The 21,710-nt window shown below is 47.6% G+C and overlaps 2 protein-coding genes and 1 long non-coding RNA gene across 8 annotated transcripts in view; 1 reads left to right on the top strand and 2 right to left on the bottom strand.

Moving 5' to 3' along the window:
- The window catches only part of SNX24 (sorting nexin 24), a 148,263-nt gene extending 145,505 nt beyond the window's left edge, over positions 1–2,758 (bottom strand). For 3 of the 5 annotated variants that reach the window (XM_089334868.1, XM_070076042.2, XM_051844149.3), the window contains exon 1: positions 2,672–2,758. Coding sequence is in view for 2 of the 5 variants with exons in the window: in XM_051844149.3 (XP_051700109.1) it covers positions 2,672–2,731 (60 nt within the window). In the remaining 3 variants the exon portion in view is untranslated. Of the gene's footprint in view, positions 1–1,910; positions 2,019–2,271; positions 2,439–2,671 lie in introns of those variants that run through there. The other 2 variants (XM_070076044.2, XM_089334867.1) reach the window with 2 other exon arrangements.
- On the top strand, positions 1,965–7,691 carry LOC138850128 (uncharacterized). Its single transcript, XR_011389660.2, has 3 exons — positions 1,965–2,102; positions 3,596–3,770; positions 7,312–7,691. It is a non-coding gene; the product is annotated as an uncharacterized LOC138850128 (long non-coding RNA).
- Positions 7,692–16,706: 9,015 nt separating this feature from the next.
- Positions 16,707–21,710, bottom strand: part of SNX2 (sorting nexin 2) — a 77,464-nt gene continuing 72,460 nt past the window's right edge. The window contains exons 12-15 of one of the 2 annotated variants that reach the window (XM_070076040.2): positions 21,410–21,553; positions 20,227–20,307; positions 20,042–20,113; positions 16,707–17,192 (exon numbers count right to left, since the gene is read on the bottom strand). In XM_070076040.2, the coding sequence (XP_069932141.1) occupies positions 17,142–17,192; positions 20,042–20,113; positions 20,227–20,307; positions 21,410–21,553 (348 nt within the window). In that variant the 3' untranslated portion in view covers positions 16,707–17,141. Of the gene's footprint in view, positions 17,193–20,041; positions 20,308–21,409; positions 21,554–21,710 lie in introns of those variants that run through there. The other variant, XM_089334866.1, reaches the window with a different exon arrangement.

Here is a 21,710-nt window from a genome sequence, read left to right as displayed (position 1 = left end):
ACCAACATCTTTTCATAGCATAATGAAAAACCTCCATGAACACATCTCTGCTGTGTCCATGGGGGCACAGACTATGTACAGGGAGGGAACTTTCTGCTTCCACTTTAACGTCACAGACTTTGTTAGAATGTGATTTACAAAACAAAAAACACAATCATTAAAGTAAAAAGGGATTTTAACACTACAGTGTACACTGTTTTCCCAGTTTCCTGTTTAGGAAACGGATTGTTTTTTAAATTCCAGCATTTTTAAAAGCTTAACTATTTATTACTTACTGCCATATTCATGGCACCTACAAAAGAAACACACAGCAGGCCCTCAGTTAATATTTGTTGAATGAATCACTGAATGAAACAATTAGAAAATCGGTTACTTAGAGGAACAAAGTATCTAACAGTTGCTTCGTAAATTCCCAGAGGAAAACTATCATGTCAGAAGGTATCTTAACAGACATTTTTTTTTTTTTTTTTTGACAGGCAGAGTGGACAGTGAGAGAGAGAGACAGAGAGAAAGGTCTTCCTTTGCCATTGGTTTACCCTCCAATGGCCGCCGCGGCCGGCGCGCTGTGGCCTGTGCACCGCACTGATCTGATGGCAGGAGCCAGGTGCTTCTCCTGGTCTCCCATGGGGTGCAGGGCCCAAGCACTTGGGCCATCCATCCTCCACTGCACACCCAGGCCACAGCAGAGAGCTGGCCTGGAAGAGGGGCGACTGGGACTAGAACCCGGTGTGCCGGCGCCGCAAGGTGGAGGATTAGCCTATTTAGCCACAGCGCCGGCTTAACAGACTTTTTTTAAAATATGATTTTTTTTTCCCTAATTTTCAGAGTCCCAGAGAGAGAGAGATCTTCCATCCACTGATTCAGTCTCCAGATAGCCACAACAGCCAGGGAGCCAGGAGCTTTATCCGGGTCTCCCAGGTGGGTACAGGAGCCCAAGGACTCGGGCCATCTTCCACTGCTCTTCCCGGGCCACTAGGAGGTAGCTGGACTGGAAGTGAGGCAACAGGAACTCCAACACGGGATGCTGGCATTGCAGGCCTTGGCTTAAGCTACTATGCTACAACGTCGGGCCCTGCATGTAAACTTTTAAAGAGCACAGCAACTGTCGTAGCATCATTGGCAGCCTTCAAACTCTACACAGAAAGAACTCCTTCCAGATCAGAACCTGGAGACTGGCACACACCCGTTACACAAATAAAATAATGTCGGGGAGGAGAAAGCCAACAATCGAATTCAGGGCAGCGAGCCTGAGTGCTCTGGGCTTGGCCCACTCACACCGACTTCACCCTTGCTCTGAAGACCCTGGCCCCTAACCGGGAGCCCCTTTATCTTCACATCCCAAAAAGTGCACCTCCAAGACACGAGGCCTCCGTGACTGGACAGGTGACATAACCAGGGAGATGGAAAGACAGCCAAGGCTCCGGGCTTAGAGGCTGGGATAAAGCTCCAAGGACAAAGCCCTGAGGGCTGCAGGTGTTAGTGTTTTCAACAAGACCCTTAAGGTTCGCCCACGTGCTACCACGCTAGCTAGGACTGTTTATGTAAGTCTCTGACAGTGCTGAGCACAGGAGCCTCCCCAGAGAAAGCACTTTAAGTAAGGACTTGTTAGGGGACACATGGACGCAGCTGTGTATCTAATTCAAAAAACCCACCTACTCCCTGGATTTCTTCTAATCACTGCTCTTCATTCTAAATCTCTCTGAGAGGGTGGCTTAGTTCTTGCTCTGAAAACCAAAGGCATCAGATGCACAGCCACCAAATACCATTAATATTTAGAGGAAATGAAGGAGTTGGCTGTGAACACAATTCAGACCGCTCTCCGCCATCCTTCCCCAACCCTAAATATCCAGATCCACTAGATGCCAACAGATGCTAAAAATAAGTCAACAAAGCAGCACGGCCACACCTACCAATTCTGCGTCTGAAGCAGCGCCCAAGGTCTCTAACTGAAAAAGGTGAACTAGCCAACTAGCCCGGCCCAGAGCAGATACCTGACTCCACATCTAATGAGGAAGCGCCTTGCAGCCGCCGGGACCTGAGCACCACTGCTGTGTGACACTCTGTCCGCGGCCTTGGCCATCAGCAAGGTCAAAGAATAAGAGGTACAGGCGAGAAGAGCGAAAACTTGGGGTTACCTGAGACCCGACTTCCAGGCGAGCCCCACCTGCTCTTCTGAACAAGTGGGAATAAACTCTCGCCCCGAGGGAGGCGCTGGCCCCCTGAAGCCAGGGCGGGCAGGGCTCAGGTGCCCAGACCCCGCGGGAAACCCACCTGGGCCGACACCTCGGGGACGCAGAGGGCCGGGCCCAGGCGCTCGCGCGCCCGCGCACCGCCCAGCGAGGGCCCGACCTGCCCCACTCGGGACCCGTGCAACACCCACGGCCGCGCTCACGCTGGCTGAGCAGGAACCTGCCGCGCGCCCCGACGCAGGGGCGGCCGCGCCAGGCACGCACGCACACACACATACACGCGCGGCGTGCGGGGGGCTCCCGGGCGCGCGCGGCGCCCCGTCCCGGCACGCGTCCCCCGGCGCCGCGGCCCCCAGGCCCCGGAGCCCGGCCCGCGGCGCCACGGGAAAGGGCCCGGGGGCCCGCGAGCGCCCGCGGCCCGGGGAGGGGAGAGGGCGGCCGGGGCGGCGCCCGGGCCCCGTGCGGCCGCGGCCCGCGCCTACCGTGTAGCCCCGCTCCAGGTCGCTCTCCTCGTAGCGAAAGGACGGGATGTAGACCTCCATGGCCCAGCCAGCCGGCCGGCCGACGGCGGGCGGGGCCGGGCTGGCTCTCGGCTGCTGCGGCCGCCGCTCCGCCCCCGGCCCGACCGCCCCGCCTCCCGCTCCGGCGCCCGCGGGGTCCGAGGCTGCGCGCGGCCGCCGCGGGGTCCGCACGCCGGAGCGCGCCGCGGGCCGCGCCTGGGCGTGCCGGGGCCGGGCCGGGGGCCGCGGGAGGCGGGGCCTGCAGCCCCGAGTCCGAGGCGGCGGCGGCGGCCTGCGGGAGGCCGGCCTTGCGGAGGAGCCCCGCGGACGCCCCGGGATTGGCCGCGCCCGCTCCCGTCCCGCACCGCTGGCTCCTGCCGTGACGGAGCTCCGCGTCCGGGTGCGTGGAGACCACGGCGTGCGCCCCCCGTTCCGCGGAGTAGTACTCAGCCGTGAAGAAGGGCGGCGTTGCACCGTGGCAGTGCGGGGGTGTGTGCACGGGAGACGACATGTGGCGTGGCTCCCGCCTGCGAGGACGCCGGGGGGCGGGGGGGGGGGGAGGTCCCGCAGCCCAGGGTGCGGTAGAGAGTCGGAAAAGACAGAAAAGCAGGGCACGTGGGGGACCGGCTCCTGCTCCTCAACCAGGTAGGCCCAGGACCCAGGCTGAGGAGCTGGATGGTCACCTCGCCCGGGAAGCCAGAGCCCCTGCTGGGACCTGAGGACGAGGAGGAAGCCGGCCTCTTGCAGAACCGGCCCCCCCGCCGTGCTTCTGCAGGGCTGCTCCGTGCGCCTGCCAGCCCGGCCCCCGCGGGGTGTGCCCTCCTGGCCAGTAAACACGAGGACTAATTCTTTAAGAAAAGCACCCTCCATGCCTCGCCTGTGCCTTCCTGTCTTCCACACCCGCAGGTCAGACCCGGTCTGCAGGTTGCCTTTACGCCTCTGGGGAACCCCGCCTGCGCTGGGAGATCTGTTTACCTTTTTAAGATTCAGGACAAGAGCCTTCTTCAAACAAAACAAAACCAACACTTGTCATCTCCTGCTTGGCATGGGACCTGGGAGACTGTTCTCGAAAGCGTCGTAGGTACATTCAGTGCTCACCTGGACAGACCCGGTGGGATGTGACAGCTGTGCCCTGTACCGTCATAGCGCTGTCTCGCTGAAGTTGCTTCCCAACCCCGCGTGCGAGTGTTGTGTCTGTGAAGATGCAGCGGGCACCGGAGTTGCGCCTCCGCTTAGGATGCTGGTTAGGCTGCAGGGACACCCTGTCAGAGGACTGGGGTTCAAGTCCCAGCTCAGGCTCGGTTGCCAGCTTCCTGCTGGGAGGCAGGAGAGATGGTGCCTGGCACCCATCCATGTGGGAGACGGGCAAAGAGCGCCAAGCATCTGCCCAGCCCAGGCCTGGCTCTTGTGGGCACTTGGTGGGTGGACCCATAGATGGGAGCTTTATCTATCTGCCTCTCAAACAGTAGCTCATTTTATAAAATGCAATGGGAATTTCAAAAGCTAAGAGGTAGTATTTTTGTTTTTGTTTGTTGCTACCCATTCATTTCTATTTATTTGAAAGGCAGAGCGACAGAGAAAGAGGTCTTCTGTCTGCTCATTCGCTCCCCAAATGCCCACAATGGCTAGGGCTGAGCAAGGCCAAAGTCAGGAGCCAGGAGGATCTCCCACTTGCGTGGCACGGACTCAGTATTCGAGCCATTATTTGCTGCCTCACAAACACATTAGCAGGAAACTGAATGGGAAGCAGGCATTCCACATGATGGCTTAACTCAGCCACAACTGCCCATTTTTAATTTTAAAATTAATAGTTGGGGCCAGTGTTGTGGTATAATGGATTAAACTACCGCCTACATTGCCAGCATCCCATATGGGTACAGGTTCAAGCCCTAGCTGCGTCATTTCCAATCCAGCTTCCTGCTAATGGCCTGGGAAAAGCAGCCAAAGGTGGCTCTAGGTGCTTGGGCTTCTGCACCCATGGGGGAGACCCACATGAGGTTCCTGGCTCTTGGCTCCTGGCTTCAGCCTCGCCTAGTCCCATCCATTGCAGCCATTTGGAGACTGAACCAGCAGAGGAAGGTCTGTCGCTCTGTGTGTGTGTGTAACTCTGACTTTTAAATAAATAAAATAAATCTTTAATAGTTGATGATGGCAGAAGACCCTCCAAACAACTGCAAGGTTAAAATAGGTAATGTAGCCTAGAATTATGTGGGCACAAAATCTTTAAGCTACAGATTGTTGATCAAGGTTTTGATGGGATTTCCATGCTGTTCTTCTGCAGATACCTGCCAGGGGCCGGCAAAGATACTTGTGTGATGGCATGGCTCACCACTCACCTGCTAGACTTACTGTGTGGATATGAAAGGTGGTTCAGATGAAACATACACGCTGTGTGCACTAGTACTCTGTATAATTCCCCCTCGCCTCGCTAAAAAGGCACACAAGCTGACAATGTGTGGGTGCCTGTATCCTGGAGGGTCTCTCCCAGCAGCCAGATCTGGTGTTGTTACAATTTCAGTTAGTATAGATGGCATAATAGAGGCCCAGAGAGGGTAAGTAACCATTATTAAATCACTGCTTAATAATTAGAAGAGCTAAAATTCTCCCCAAATTCTAACTAAATACATGGAGAAAAGAGCGGCACTTAAGGGAGAAAGCAGGCAGCCGAATCTCCCATTCTGGCTACAGAGTCATTCTGATTCTGCAATCTGTGACTGGCCAGCTAAGTATCTTAACGCACAGCGGACACACTGAACAGTTAACGTCTTCTAAGAATAGCAAACTGCTTATATAAGTAAAATACAAACATTCTGCTGGAAGCCGGCTATGCAGTCCTTACACTAGGGGTGGCATGTGGCGAGGCAGTTAGATACCACTTGGATAAAACGCCTGCCTCCCCTATTAGGGTGCCCAGGCTGGATCTCAGCTTCCCTCCCAATTCCAGCTTCCTGCTAACGTGGCTGGGGGGCAGCAGGTGAGGCTTCCAGTGCTGGTGTCGTGGTCCTGCGTGGGAAGAGTCGGTATTTTACAAGATCTAAGTTCCCACCAACATGATTTATAAAGTGAATACAATCACAGCCCCAACAAACTAAGTTAACCGAGAAGCCTGCTCTGAAAGTCATTAGAAAATGAAAAGCCAGAGTGTTTTTGGAAAAGCAGCAAAATGAGTGAGGAGATCAGTTACCTTATAGGACGTAAACACACACTGTAAAGCCATAGGAACCAGTCAGGTATGTTCCTGGAGCCAAATTAGCCTAAGGACCAAGGGATGCTCCTAGCTGGAACTGGATTCCTAGTAGATGTGAATGTAGTGTGAATGTGAATGTGAATGTACTGTGGCTTTTCAAATCCAAAGGAGTACAAAAAACCAGGTGTTTAACAAATGGTGCAGGGATACCCGGCTATCCATTTGGAAGAAAAGTAAAACAGATTTTTAAAATATAAATTTTACCAAATATAGTAAAAAGCTCTATTAAAAAAAAAACACAGCTATAAAATACAGGAAGATACTATTACAACCTTAAGGGAGACAAAGTCTTCTTGGAATATAACATACAAAATGTCAAAGACATTAAGGGAAACATTATAGTTTAGAAAAGAAGTTGAAATTAATGTAAATCAAAGCATAAAGTATAAAAGACATTCAATAAACTGAGAAAAATATTTGCAACAGGGGCAACAAAAGAATTGACACATATTTTGTATTTAAAGAATATCTACATTTTTTTTCCTAATGGAGCAACAAAAAAAGACACAGTAGGAACAGGTAACAGCCTGAAAAATGTAAATGGGGGAAAAATTTTGTATAAGTTACCCATACATAACTATATGAATACATAAGAAATTGTCCCAAGCACAACTGTTTAATACCATCTCCCGAAGTGGCTGGCAGTCAGAAACCTGGGAGCTTAGGTTGCAGTAAGAGGTCAGCCAAGGCTGCAAGGCTGGGCTACAGGATCCACCTCCAAGGTGGTCCACTCCCGTGCCTGGCAAGTTAATGCGGTTACTGGCAGGAGGCCTGAGCTTCCGTCCACTTGGATCCCCCCACACTTGGAAGTTGGCTTCCCACAAATAGCTCAGGGCATGACGACCTTTATGACACCCTCAGAAGCTTACTCCACCATTTCTGGAATATCTTCCTCATTACACAGCTTAGATCCAATCAGCACAGGAGGGTGCACATCTCAGATGGCCATCAAGGAGGCTGGCTGCCACGCAGTTCTGAGCAGAGATGCCCAGCTGTGGCAGAGCTCATGGAGATGCAAATGACAGCAAGCAGGTGTCTCACCTTTCAGATGGGCCCAGAGATGGGGCAATGAACCGGGACAGCCCTTCTGAATGGGCAATCAGCAGCGGTGGCACAGTGTGAAATGCACATGGCCACGGCAGAAGTTTCACACCTGAAACAGGTTTCACATACGCACAGGGAAGGAGAGGTGTGTAGAAGAATACTGCGTACTTTATGAAGGGAAACATCTGTGGTGGTTGGATAAAAGTATCTTGCTACACTTGCAGGACAATGCAGGTAAAATTACTGATGGGGAGACTTCTGGGTTAAGATAGGGATCTGAACGCAGAACAATGGCACCAAAGGAGCCTTTCCTTTTTTCTCAACCCACAAGGACAGGAAAGCTGGAAAAGACGACAGCATGTACGTGAGCCAGAAAGCAGATGGATGAGAAGTAACTCGTGCAGCCCACGAGAAATCCTAACCTAAAACCTGCCCTGGAAAAGCTGCAAACCAACCTGATTTGCACAGCACAAAGCAGAGGACAACAGGAACCTTTAGAACAGGGGGTTGCTGGGTAAAATAAGCAGGACCGGGTGAAAGTCAAGAATCGGCAAGATCCCTCATCAGTCTGCTATCCTTCCGGAAATTCCTTTGGAATTCTCAAGTCAGGCTGGAAGGCGGCAGACAATGGAGCAACGTCTTCAGCATTCTCGGAGAAAATTCTTTCAGGTCTGTACTCAAATTATCTATTAAAAATCAGGACAACACAAAGTCTCAGAAGCTTCCTGATGGCTTCCTCCACCATCAGTGTTCTCACTGCTGTAACCAGAGTGCGCCAGAGAAGCTACTTGGAAGGCAGGAAGGTTTGTTTCAACTTAGAGTTTGCAGGTTCAGTCTCAAGGTCAGATGGTGCCATTGTTTCAGGTTTCGGGTGAGGCCAGAGGATGGCAGAGGGGCAGTCAAGCCATCAGGCTAGGAGGGAGGGAGGGAGAGAGGGAGGGACTCACACACCCAATCCTCTCGAGAACCTGCAGAGGACAAGCCCCTGTTACAAGAAGCCCCTCACACCTGGTTGCAGAATTGTTACAGATGCGCCAGTCTGCTTGCCACACACTCGGCAAGCGAGGTGCGGACTCCACATGCTGGGAGGAATGAAGGGTGGGGAAGCTTACAGAGGTGGAGCCTCGTATGACAGTCTCTCGTGTGGCTCTCTGGCTGGTCTAGAGTGCGGGTGGCCTTCCTTGAACTGGTCAGCGACAGGCCGCTGGCACGTTCTGATGGCAGAGTGTGCCCTGGGCTGACTGTGCCCACAGCGACATCAGTTGCTGCACGGTGCACTCAGGGCCTGATGTCCCCGTGGAATATCTCCAGACGGGGTCTACCAGGAGGATGTTAGCGCCAGAGATGACCGCTGAATTCCGAGTCACGCGGTCTGCACCCCCGCCTGCGGGCCCGACCCTTCCCTTCACCCTTCACCGAGGGAGCCAATGTTCAGCAAGGACTTGACTGGTGATCATGGTCAAGGCGGAGCAGCAGCACAGCTAGGGAGAGAGCCAGGCCTGACAAAGGCTGCATCAGGCACTGGGGATGGGGCTCAGCCTCACACCCTGGGAGCTGACAGCCTCCCCCAGGCTCACCTCCTAGTTGCCCTGATTAGGTCCTGCCTCCAGCCCTAATCCAGCAGCCATTACCACTCAGCATGCACCTTTCATAGGAGACTCTGGGGATGGCGCATCCACTGCATGGGACGCCGGGGCGGGGCGGGGGGACACCCAAACAAGTAGCCAACCCCAAATCATACCCACTCTCATCAGCACGCTCTGTATGCCCACCAAATGAAAGAGTAGACCAAGATGAGAAAAACACGGAGTACAGAAAGCAGAAGCCACGAGCCAGGGAGAGACCAGGGGACCTTCATGATCCCCCCTCCCCGTGCGACAGGCAGTAACAGGGCGCAGGCATTCTGAGGCTCGTTTTCCCGCTGTCTTCAGCCATACGCAGAGAAACTACTGGAGACCACACTTCCTCCACACGAGAAAATAAACCAAGATTGAGGAAGGCACTAGACCAGGGATACAGGGGTGGCGTCCCAGGAGAATGGCAAATGCAACTCCGGAGTTGCGGGCTGCAAGCCCCAGGGTAGCCACCCAGAGCACAGGGTCCCCAGGGGAGGGCTCAGAAAAACGCCTGGCGGGGCTGCACCGCCTGCTGTGAGCGCCCTGGCGGGACACCAGGGGGAGGCCCCGGAAGTCAGCAGTCGATGGGGGAAAAAAAAAATCAAGTCTTGTTCTAGCTCAGGGAAAAACAGGAAGTTCACTGAAGACAAGGCGAGGGAGAAGTGTCTCGGTGAAGAGGAGAGCGCGACACCAGGGCGACACCAGACAAAGACTGAGGACATCCGGGTGAGAACGCACTTCACTTCGATGGGGGCCACTGCTGCGGCACAGTGGGCTACGCTGCAGCCTGCGATGCCAGCATCCCACCCGGGGAGCAACTCCTGGCTCCTGGCTCCCTCCTGGCCCAGACCTGGCTGCTGCAGCCACGTGCAGTGTGAACCAGTGAATGCAAGATCTCTCTCTCTCTCCTCTGTCACTCTGCCTTTCAAATCCATAAATAAATCTTTAAAACAGATGAAGCCCTAAAAACTAACGGCTCAATGTTGCTTCATTTCTTAAAAAGATTTATTTATTTGAAAGAGTTAGAGAGGTAGAGGTTTCTTCGATCCACTGGTTCACTCCGCAGATGACCACAACAGCCAGAGCTGAGCTGATCCGAAGCCAGGAGCTTCTTCTGGGTCTCCCATGTGGGTGCGGGGGTCCAAGGACTTGGGCCATCTCCTACTGCTTTCTTGGGCCATAGCAGAGAGCTGGATCAGAAGAGGAGCAGCCGGAACTCGAACCAGCGCCCATATGGGATGCCGGTGCTGCAGGCCGGGGTTTTAACTTGCTGCGCCACAGTGCCAGCCCCTCGGTGTTGGTTCATCAGTTGCACAAAAGGTACTGTGCTCACGCAAGAAGTTACTAAGGGAGGCTAGACCCAGAACTGCATCCTCCTTCCTGAGTTTCCCTGTAAACTGAAATCAGTTCCAAAAAATAAAATTTAGTATTTTTGAAAGGAAGAAAATGATGACTAAATATACTGCAATCTGCAGCTGTGAACAATATTGGTATAGGCATAATAGCGCAAATATTGAATACTGATTTAACAAAATATCATTTCATTGGAAGGGTAGATAAACCTCAGAGTAAGACAGTGACCATGCAAAATAAAGTGACAGAGACAGAGAGAGAGAGAAAGTGTTGGCAGAGACAGCTGAGCCTCAGAGAGCCTGCCTCCGGGGAAGAGGACTAGGGAAGCCCGGACATGCAGGCCACAGCACCACTGTACTGTATTTAGCCTCTTCAGCACGAGTGTAATTCTCAGACTGTATGCAGACGCTATCTTCATAAAAGCAGTATTAGCAAACCAAAAGGCTCCAGATTTTTCAGTCCTGACAGACACGTCCAGGACACAGCAAACCGAAAGCAAATCCCAGCAACGCCACAGAAATAACCCCAGTGGAAAGGCCTGGGCAGCTGCTTGCGGCGTGGAAGTTACTACTGTTTCTTAAAGCAACAACACACGCACGAGTAGTGTCACCATGGCCGGAGCTCAGCTGCTGCCTTTGGCCACCCTCTCCTGCCGTCCCTCCGTCACCGCGTGTAAACCCTCCAGTTCACGTCTGTCACCTCTGTCCCCTTCCGTTCTCCCACAGTAACCTCACTCTTGAAATTCTTATCTCAGAACCCCTCTCCCCTTCGTCTCACACCCGCCAATGTTCCCAGCCCATCTGCCTGGCCTGTGTCCCGCCTCTGCCAGCTACGGGCTGAAGACCAGGATGCGTCTTCGGTTGGCTGCCTCGCAAAGCCACGATTCCCAAACTCATTTGAGCACCAGCACTCGGCAGTAGTCCCCTTAGCCGACTCTCCTCCTCCCTATCCTGTGCAGTTCTGCGACTTCCCGTCTGCCCGGGTCTCCCTTAATTTCTTCAGCACAGACGCAGGCTTTGAGGCTTGAACCCTGTAACTTGTCAGCTCCACGCATACCCACCCACCCCTTCCTTCGCTCTTGTTCAGAGAAGGCAGCAGCCCCACTCCTCTCTCAGGCCTGCAAACGAGCGCATCAGGAGTCAAACTGGCACAGCGGGGGTTTTCCTACCCTCGCTCCTTCTGCACTCCCACAGCTGTGGTCCAAGGCCTCGCATCGCGTGGCTGCAGGGTCTCCTCTTTCTGTAGGCTGACTCTTGGTCATGGCTCTCCTCTCACTGGCCCCTCCATCACCAGACTTCTTTAAAGGCCCCCAACCTCTACTGGCAGCACTCACTGAGCCACAGCAGGGCAGCCGTGTGGCCAGGACTTGTCTGAACACAAACCCATTCTGACTGCAAGGAGCCCTCGCCCTGACCCTCAGCCTCCAGGCTCCCACAGTGCAGTATCCCAGGGGTGGGGGCTGCGGGTGGTGATGGTGGTCTAAGCCCAGGTGGGCCCTGTACAGGCTGTCTGTCTGTAAGACAGGTGAAATAACAGCCTTGCAGGTGCTCTGCTCTGGCTGGGATGTTACTGGTCGTGCAGTATTGCTTAAGCACCTGCTACTACTAAGAAATTCCTATCAGTCAGGGGGCGCCATCCACGAGACGCTGAAGGATACTATGCTGCAGAGAAAAGCAACCTGCTCAGTCAACCGCGCTGCTTCTGGAGCCAGGATTCACTTCAGTGGGCTGCAGGCCCGCGTTCTTAACCGGTCACACTGTCTGGGCTGCAGCCACAGGAATTAACACAGGTACGGCCATGCATCGAGGAACAGCCGTGTGCAGACCGTGAGGCCAGACAGTAACAAGGCAGGCACCAGCGCGAACCACCTAGGGGGCAAGGCGTTCTTCCAGTCCTGTCAGATCCAGCATCCTTCTTCCAGTGAGCTGACTTCGGAGCACGCTCTAAGGTGTGGGCTTTATCCGTGGCTTTGAAGTCTCAAGGACGGGTGGGGCTCCTACAAGCACAGGGGCAAAGGAAAGGGGACTGCGCCAGCGGCTTCAGCTGATTCGAGTAAAGGCGGGTGCAGGTGAAGGGGAGAATCAAGGCAGCAAACAGTGTGAGAGCGATTCTGGAGCCCCTGGACGTTCTGTACAGGCACCAGTGGTGTGGACAACGGCATGGCTGGGCTTACAAGTTCCTGTCCTGGCGAGAATTCAAAGCAGAGGCAGACAGGGTGCAGGAACGGAAGGTGTACTTAAAGGAACAGTACACATCAGATGAAGTAGAGCAGCTGCCCCCAACAAGGTGGGGTTGTCCCGTTAGGGGGTAATAAGCGGCACCCTCATTGGAGGAGCCTGGGTGGGGCCTCAGGGCAGGCGGTGATCTCCTGGAAGGTCACGGCCTCTCCACGTGGGCGCACAGCATACATGCGGTCATCATGGTGTCTCAGGGATGATGGGAAGGGAAGCTGTCAGTTGCCTGAAGGGGAACGGGCGTGGGGAGCCTGCAGCCATGCTGGCCCGGCACAGAAGCAGGCGGGGGCCGTGCAGTGTGTGGCTGCTGGCCCTCTGCACTCCTTGGCCAAGAGTCCTTTAGGAAGATCAGCTTAGCAGCAGCGCAGAAGGACTGGCAGATGGAAGAGACTAAAAGAGTATTTTATAGGAGACCTAAGATAGTTCTGGTAAACAGTCACACGATCCTGACCTGGGGAGAGAAACCGTGGAAATAAGAAGGGCAGATAATTCAGAAATAGAAACGCAAGTCGGCGGTGGTAAAATCACGATGCCTGGCGATGTAACTCGGCAAACAGAAGCATTCGGCTTCATGTCTGAGTTATAGGAGCTGCAACACATTTTCAACTGAAACGGAGGTTCTGCATTTGGCTTCGAAGCCTACAGCCACACCAGCTCACACGCTATGTGCACTCACAGGGAAGACATTTGGAACCAAGGCCTGGCAAACACAGGGCAGGCTGAAAGCAAGGTAACTCAAGACTTGACTACGAAGCAATGAGGCGATTTACTGTTTAGATGGTTGTAAGTTTTGTCTGACTTTAGTTTTTTGTTAAACAGTTACATGCAAAAATTTAAAATACTACTTTTTAAAGTACTTCCCTGAAAACGGCTGTGCCATTAACGGCCTTAACAGGAAAATGATTTTCTGTGGAGTAACAAATGGGTAGCTCTACTTTGATCAGCTCTATCTCCATGTCACCCAATTAAGAAAAAAACTTAAATACTCTGCTTTGAGAGAATTTTTTACAAGTCTGTGATGAGGAGGAAAATAAGCATTTTTTCCTAATTTTTTAACATATACTGAAAAGTTAGCCAACAAGCCACAACTTGCCTTTTTCCTACAATTTTCAAGTCTCAGCTGTTTCTGAATCAAGTCTGAAGTTTCTGTGTCCCAAAGACCTCCCAGAATTCTCAGTGTTAATGACTGAATGGGAATCGTGAGCGGCTCATCGTACATCGGGGAAGAACGCTCACACATGGGTTCACACACGTATGTAAGGGTAGAAGACGGCCCGTGAGCTCCCTTCTGCTAACACAACGCCGCAGCGTACTTCCAGAAGGTATCGAGTACCCATGACTGGCAGGAAACTTTCCATGCTTAGGGAGTCCCCTCTCTGCCGCTTTCTTCCCTAGGTTCATGACAGTTCACACTCTCACTAGCTGTTGGGCTATTTTTGGTTACACAAGCATCATCTAAACCCGTGCTTTCAACACAACAGTCACAAGTGATCAAAGTGTAAAACATACACCACATACTAGACTCAACACAGTGACGCGGTACTTCAGTAATTCCTACTGTACTCAATGATGGGAACATGTTTCAGAGCTGCTGGCTTACATATGAGCTTTGCCCCTTTCTTTGCATCCTTCAGAATTCAGCTATCATACGTGTGGCTCATGTTATATTTCTATTGGTCTCAACCCTAATGGCCTCACCCACAGACTACCTGACATCTCTTCCAGGCCCTGCTCAGCAAGGCAGGGGAGAGAACCACGGTTCTCCCTTTCCTTGTCCTAACTTCCATTCCTGCTTATTTCCATGTCTGGTCAATGACTGCCTTCATCGTTCCATGAAGCTGGATTCTTCACTGTAAGATTAGCAACAATCTTTTTCTTTGATTAGGAATTTTAGGTAAGGAAAGGGAAGGCAATTCTGCTCCCCCGGCGATTAGATTCACCTGCTGACTACTGAAAATGACAAGGCGACACCTCCCAAGCTCCTAGGCCAGTGAGTGATGGACTTCCTGCTCCCAGGGGCTGCTCCGACTGCTCACCACAGCGACGCCCTCCTTCCACACAGGACCAGCCTGCAGGCCTAGCTCCACCTGTTACTGTGCAGAGGCTGTGCACACACAGAGCCAGGACAAGCAGAGGAGCAGCCACGCAGCTCAGCCACGTCCCTTACCTAAGACAGTGACACGGACCTCTTCATCACTCCCAACGACATTAGGAATAAGCAGTTTTCTTTTTCAGGGAGAACAGCTTCCCTTCCCTACTCATCTGACTTCCCTTAAAGAAAGCTCATTATATTAAGAGGCTGATTTACCTTATAATTAAAAACTACTTATGAAACGATTTGTACAATGAACTGGGAAAACTTTACTAGAACTGGATAATCAAAACAAAAACACTTTAGTTGCAACAGTGAATAAGGGTATTTTGAAATTATAGATATGTGTATGAAACAATAGTTGAAAATAGTATAAACACAAGAAATCAACTTTTTCTTTTAGAAATCATATTTTACATATATTGACTGTCCTCCAGCCTTGCTTTACTAACCAAAAGCAGCCTTAGATTACAATCTGGTTTTCTAACAGAGGTATAGTGAGTGATGTTTTAAACAGAACATTTCAAGTAGAAAGGCACTTCTGGAATCCAGAGTTTTGTATATTTGTCTGAAAGATTTCGCTGATTTGCCCCAATTCAGAGATCTCTAAGTGACAGAAGTGAGACTGAACATCTGGGGACGAGCGTGATGCTTGTGATACCAGCATCCAGTAGTGCAGTGGCTGGTTCAAGTCCCAGCTCCTCTGCTTCCAATCCAGTTTCCTGCTAATGTGCCTGGGAGGCAGCAGCTATGTTTTGTAAGTACTTGGGCTCCTGCCACCCACCTGAGAACACAAATGGAGTTCCTGGCTGTTATCTTAACCTGGCCTAGCCCTGGCTGTTGTGGTCATTTATGGAGTGAACCAGCAAATCTAAGATCTCTCTCTCACTCTGCCATTCAAATCAATCAAAAAAAATTTTTTTTTAAAGAAGACTGGACACATGCATGCTGATCCTGAGTTCAAACTGTCCATAATATTATTCTATGATAGTCATTCTTTATGCATCTGATTCAAAAAAATATTTGAGACTCAGAAATTATACTATTAACTATTAATGCTGTTGTACAACTTACTTGGAACGGGAACACTTTAGAAAGGGGAATAAGAGCCAAGAACATTGATGAAACAATTAAATTCTATTACAGTGGTGCTAGGTATCAGAGGTTCCTGTTAATTTACTTGAAATTTCCACCACACTCCTTATCTTCTTGTGAATGTTGGTAAAGGGAGTGAAGTCTGGATCCATGACTTTTCTGACTTTTATTATTTTATTCAGAGACGCTGAATATTCTAATGAATGTACCACAGGTGAATGAAAGATTCTGGCTTGAGTAACTAAGTTATTACCCACATGTAAACTCTACCTTTGGAAGTCATTAGTACCATGACATTGCTTCAGTAAAACTGTATTCTTGGAGAGCCTAGTTTCTGCTCAAAAGTAATGGGGCATTGGACATACGTCACTGAGAGTTACTCATTTAAGCTATTTTCCTTGGAACAAAGAATACCACACTACATTTGGCATCTTCTGGGTTTTTTCTTTCCTATTTAATCTATCAAGTCTTCTTATTAACTCATTAAGAGATAGGCGCTCTTCTGGATTCTAGGAGTATACATCAGAGTAACACCTACGGTAGACTTACTATTTCAACAAAACAAGCGGAGCAAACACACACTGAGGAACCTGCCACCGAGACGGCCTCCAATGAGCCGACAGCGAGGATCCAAGCAACACACGCGTCTTCTTCCTCCAGAAGGCAGATGTGGCTGGACAGCTCAAGGAGGGCTGTTTCCAAGAATATGTTTTAAAAGAAGAAAATAACAGCCATAACAAAAATGTATCAGCATTAAGGACTAGATAACATCCATCTAAACAGAATACAAAAAACGTGAGAGAGCTGCCAATGGCAAATTACACTTCATTTTACTTCCAGTTCACTTTGTGCTGTCTTTGGTTATTCATCCAATCACACTGTGTCATTCCTGGTCAATTATGATAATAGTTGATCTAATTTTAGTTTGAAACAAAAAAAAAAAAAAAAAAGGAAAAAATAAATCTATGCAGATTTTGAAGATAACAACAGAAGAGAAGCAAAATCCATGGGACTTGTTAACAGAAGCACATAAATACATTTTTCCCTCTAATTTTTAAATCGGGCACTTCAAATAAGTACAAATAAAAACAAAAACAATTATTCTTTGTTTACCCAAGACAATCAAGAAATACATATTCTTTGGTATATGATGATTTTGTAAGAAAACTTAAGCTTCATTTATTCATGTAAAATATAAGAGTTCAGCTCTTCCTATCAATCAAAATATGTAAGGAATCATAGTATCATTTTTATATATGTCCAGAAGAAAATGCTTTTAAAATGCTATGAAAAGATCCCTAATATATTTACATACTCAAATAATGTGTTACTAATATTTCACAAGGAATATCATTTTATTACTGTAATCACAAAATCATAATTTCTGTACAGGAATGTATAAGTGAACATTAATCAATGCATTGATAATTCACTTCATAAAGAGGGTAAACTTACTACAGAACATATTGTAAAGAAAAAATATTGTAAAATTTTCTCGCCTTGCAGAGCACTTTTTAGTGCAAGTATTTAAGACACAATAGTGTTCAATTCAGCAAAGTATTGCAGAATGTCATGCCACAGTCCACTTAATTCCAAGAGGGTCAGGACATGCAGCTTGTAATAAAATGTCAGAGTATATGTATATAAAAAACCACATGTAATTCATAAAATATATAGTGGTTTATTTAGATGGTTTTAAATGATTTCACTGTGGAATTCAGCGTAACTGAAACACACATCCCAAGTTTTCTTAGCAGGAATCAGTTTCCTGCTAGGCAATGGCTTTGGCTTCAGGAAGAAATGCCTCCCAGTACTTTATCAGCTGTGAATGAGAAAAAAAGACAAGATATTCTGATTATCTTTCCCATCATATGCACTCATATATCCTATGTGTCATTTAGAACGATCTATTCTTAAACAACAGTGATTAAAATACAGTAATTTCTGGGTTTTAAAAAACATTTTTAATTAGCAAATAATAGCTATTAATGGTGAGCACTGGGTTCTTAAAGGGATGATTTTAACCTCCCTATTGTTTTTAACATTATTTATTTGAAAGGCAAAGTTATGGAAAGCAGGACAGAGGGGAGAGAGATCTTCCATCTGTTGGTTCAATCTTAAAAAGGCCAAAAGGCCAGTGCTGGGTTAGGCTGAAGCCTGGAGCTTCAAGCACTTGGGTCATCATCATCCACTGCCTTCCCAGGTGCATTGGCAGGGAGCTGGACAGGAAGGAGCATCTGGGACATGAACCGGCATCCATAAGGGATGTTAGAGTTGCCGGTGGCAGCGTAACCTGGTAGGCCAAAAAACTGGCCCTCATATAAAAATTACTTATACCATTAATTACTATTGGCTAATTTCAGGTTTTGATGTAAACAATATAATTTTTAAAGATATATTTATTTATTTGAAAGTCAGTTACACAGAGAAGAGAAGGAGAGGCGGCGGTGGAGTGGGGAGTCTTCCATCCACTGGTTCACTCCCCAACTGGCTGCAATGACCAGAGCTGCGCCGATCCGAAGCCAGGAGCCACACGGGTGCAGGGGCCCAAGGACTTGGGCTATCTTCCACCTCTTTCCCAGGCCATAGAGGAGAGTTGGATCGGAAGTGGAGCAGCCGGGAATTGAACTGGCGCCCATATGGGATGCTGGCACTGCAGGCAGCGGCTTTACCCGCTATGCCACAGCGCCGGCCCCAACAATATAATTTTTAAAAACCTTCCTGGAGCAGGCATCATGCTGCCACAGGCTAAGCCATCCCTTCGGATGCCATACCCATACCAGAGTGCTATTTGAGACTCAGCCATACTGTTTCTGATCCCGCTTCTACAAATGTACCCTAATAAGTAGTAGATAATGGCCCACGGATTTGGGTCTTGTCTTTTTCTTTAAAGATTCATTTATTCATTTGAAAGGCAGAGTTACGGAGAGGCAGAGGCAGAGACAGAGAGACAGGTCTTCCATCTGCTGGTTCACTCCTCCAAATGGCCGTAATGGCCAGAGCTGGGCCCATCTGAAGCCACCAGCCTAAAGCTTCTTACAGGTCTCCCAGGTGGGTACAGTGGCCCAAGCACTTACTTGGGTCTTCTCCAAGCATGTGGAGACATGGATGGAGTTCCTAGCTCCTGGCTTCAGCCTGGACCAGCCCTGCTTGTTTTTGCCTGCATTTGGGGAGTGAACCAATGAACAGAAGATTTCTTTCTTTTAAAATTATTTATACATTTACTTACTTGAGAGGCAGAGTGACAGAGAAAGAGACAGAACTCTTCCACCTGCTGGTTCACTCCCCAAATGTATGGGGCTACTACAGGCCAAAGCCAGGAGCCCAGAACTCCACTTAGGTCCCCCACATGGGTGGCAGTGCCCCAAGCACTAGGCCTTCTGCTGTATCCCCAGACACATTAGCAAGAAGCTGGATGGCAAGAGAAGTAGGTGGAATTTGAACTGGAACTCCCATATGGGCTTGCTGATTGGTGGCTGAAACGGTTACACCACAGTGGCCTCAAAGAAGATCCCCTGCCTCCCTGTGCCACTCTGCCTTTCAAGTAGATGAAAAATGTGCTAGAAACAGATTACTGCATATTAAAAAGATTACACTCAATAATGTTTATCCAACATCAAGTGATAACATCTCCTACTTAAGAGGAATTCACACCTTATGGTACTGCTAGCCAAGAAGGATGGGATCAAAGGAGGAAGAACGGAAAACCCTGGGGCGGCCCTGGGTGGCACCTGTGACACAGGATCTTGTATCAGAGCGCGGGTTTGAGTCCCGACTATATCACTACCAATCCAGCTTCTGCTAATGCATCTGGGAAAGCAGAGGAAAACGATCCGAGCATGAGCTCCATCAGCCACATGACAGACCAGAATCAGTTCCAGAAACCTGGCAGCTGGGGAGTGAACCAGCAGACGGAAGGTTCTTCTGTCTCCCCATCCCTGCCACTCTGCCTTATAACTAACGAATAAATAAAGTCTCTGAATACAATTTGAAGATTCCATGACCAAATTAAAAGTATAATCTATTATATTTTACATGGACAAGTTTCTAGATCCATATATATAAAATTGGATGAGAAATTATTCTATCAAGACATTAAATGATTTGATCTGTTAGTCAAATTCCCATTAAAATATGCAGAAAAAACCTGCTATTGATTTTATGACTGTATCATTAAAACTTATGTTATGGTTTTTCTCTAGTTAAGGACACAAATGCCACTTGCAATCATCAACCACCACCAACTTCAAACACAACAAAAACAAAAATCCAAACAGTACAAATTTTTAAAAAATTATTTTTAAAACTTAGTTTTTAATTTAAGCTCTTTTATAGGAGAGAACAACTTCCTTAGAGAAGTTACTCAAATACACCTGATGAACCAGGAAACAAAACTACGAAGACAGAGAAAGGGAAAAGTTTTCCATGAGACTTCTCAGGGCCTAAAATTGGGAAAAGTTTTTACTGGCTAGGAGAGACAAAAAGGACTTGAAATGGTTTCCAATTACTTTAACCATCATTTTTTCCTTTGCCCTCCCTGGCTTTTTCTACTCCATTTCTTCTTTTTCACTGAGTTTAAGAGCCCATTTAATTTGTCACTGTCTTTAAAACAAAAATGTAGAGCAAAACCAAATTCTAGAAATTTGTAAACTCATAAAAAATCAGCTTTACCTGTTGCTGTGTTTGTACTAATGATTCTAAGTACTTGATGATAACAGTTTTAAAATCCTTTACTCTTTCTTTCTGTTAAAGTATAAAGCATGAAAAAAGGAGTTCATTAGTAAAACAATAAATTCAATTTTATAACAGAATTACAACAAAAAGTGACCTCATTACAAAAAGAGCAAAATACGTGCCTCAAATCTTCCTACTTCTTTTCGAATCGTTTTAGAGATCTGTTCAAAATCTCTTTCTCCTTGTTGTACTTTTGCTTCCCACTGATAAAAACAAACAAAAGGAAGACATATTTTAATCTCGCTCTCAAGAAAGCTCAATATTTGCAAACTCCAATTTAGAATTATTTGAATTCGTATTTACTTTTCTAGTAGAAATGCATGTTAGCTTAATTTCCATTAATATTTCACTGACAGATTTACCAAAAATTCTAATATTTATTGAACTACAATAATTAAAAGATTTTGAGTATCAAATTTGCTACTAAAATAAATTAGCAATGATACAGCATAATTTTCTCATGTTTATATCATTAATTATTCCAGGATGTATCCATAATATTAATTTCAAGAACACACATTCATAACAATTTACATGGTCATGGAAATATTTTAAAACAGAAATACTATATGACGGACATTTTTAAAATATCTTTGTAATGGGAAAATGAATGAAGTAAAAACAAAGCTAATCATGGCCTACTGACGACAAACAAAACACAACACGGTGCCTAAATTCAGTAGACACAATAAAATATTTTCACTAGTGACCAAATGGAATAGTTAAAATAATTGAGGATTTAAGTAATGAGATGGCATTTTTCCCACTACATAACCAAAACACTGAGTACATACTCTTCACAGAGCAGGTACATTTATTTTTAGTAATGTAAAGGTTGTCCTACCTCTTCAATTTCCTTATTGAAGCATGGCAAAAAAAGTGTATACATTATAATAAACTTACACAAATGTTCTATATTACCATATATAATACTTATATATATGGGGATTCATGTGGCCAAACAGCTAAATTTGGGGTAAGTCTGTGTCTAAAAACCATTTTAGACACAAGAAGTTATCCCCTGCAACCGAATTCACAATCTAAGAAGCAATGTGCAACAACTCACACAAAAGTTAATTTTAGATCTTTTCCTTGTTTGCTTTTTTATCCATATGATAGTCATGTGGAGGTAACAAAGGTGTCCGGAGATGTTAATGAGGATTAAAATATTAAGATAATTCTAACACGGCTCATTAAAACATGGAAAAACAGCTAAGTACCAAATGGCTCAGAAAAAAATTTATGAAAAATTCTGTACACATGAATGACATGAAAACGAGTAAAGAGAAAGCATCTAGCAGTCACCTCTCTTATCTCGTTTTTCGCTTGCTGTATTTTATCTGGTTTGTTTGCGACCATCATTTTGGCCTCAGTTTCACGTTTTTTGAGCAAAGTAATTTGAGCATCTTCCCATTTCTGCCAGCACTTCATCCGATGGTCAAATACACCCTACAAGTGAATGATAAAACGCTATTAAATAAGTGTGAATCGTAACATACTTTCATTACACTAAAAGTTCTGTAATGTCAGAAAGTATAAAAACAATTATTTAAATGCCATTCTAATTTACTAAATAGAGAAAATAAGCATGCTAAGATCAAATTTT

Source organism: Oryctolagus cuniculus, chromosome 6 (genome assembly GCF_051225735.1).
Source record: "Oryctolagus cuniculus isolate XC-2025 breed Fujian yellow rabbit chromosome 6, ASM5122573v1, whole genome shotgun sequence".
Lineage (NCBI taxonomy): Eukaryota > Metazoa > Chordata > Mammalia > Lagomorpha > Leporidae > Oryctolagus > Oryctolagus cuniculus.
This window is presented reverse-complemented; position numbering and strand designations above follow the sequence as displayed.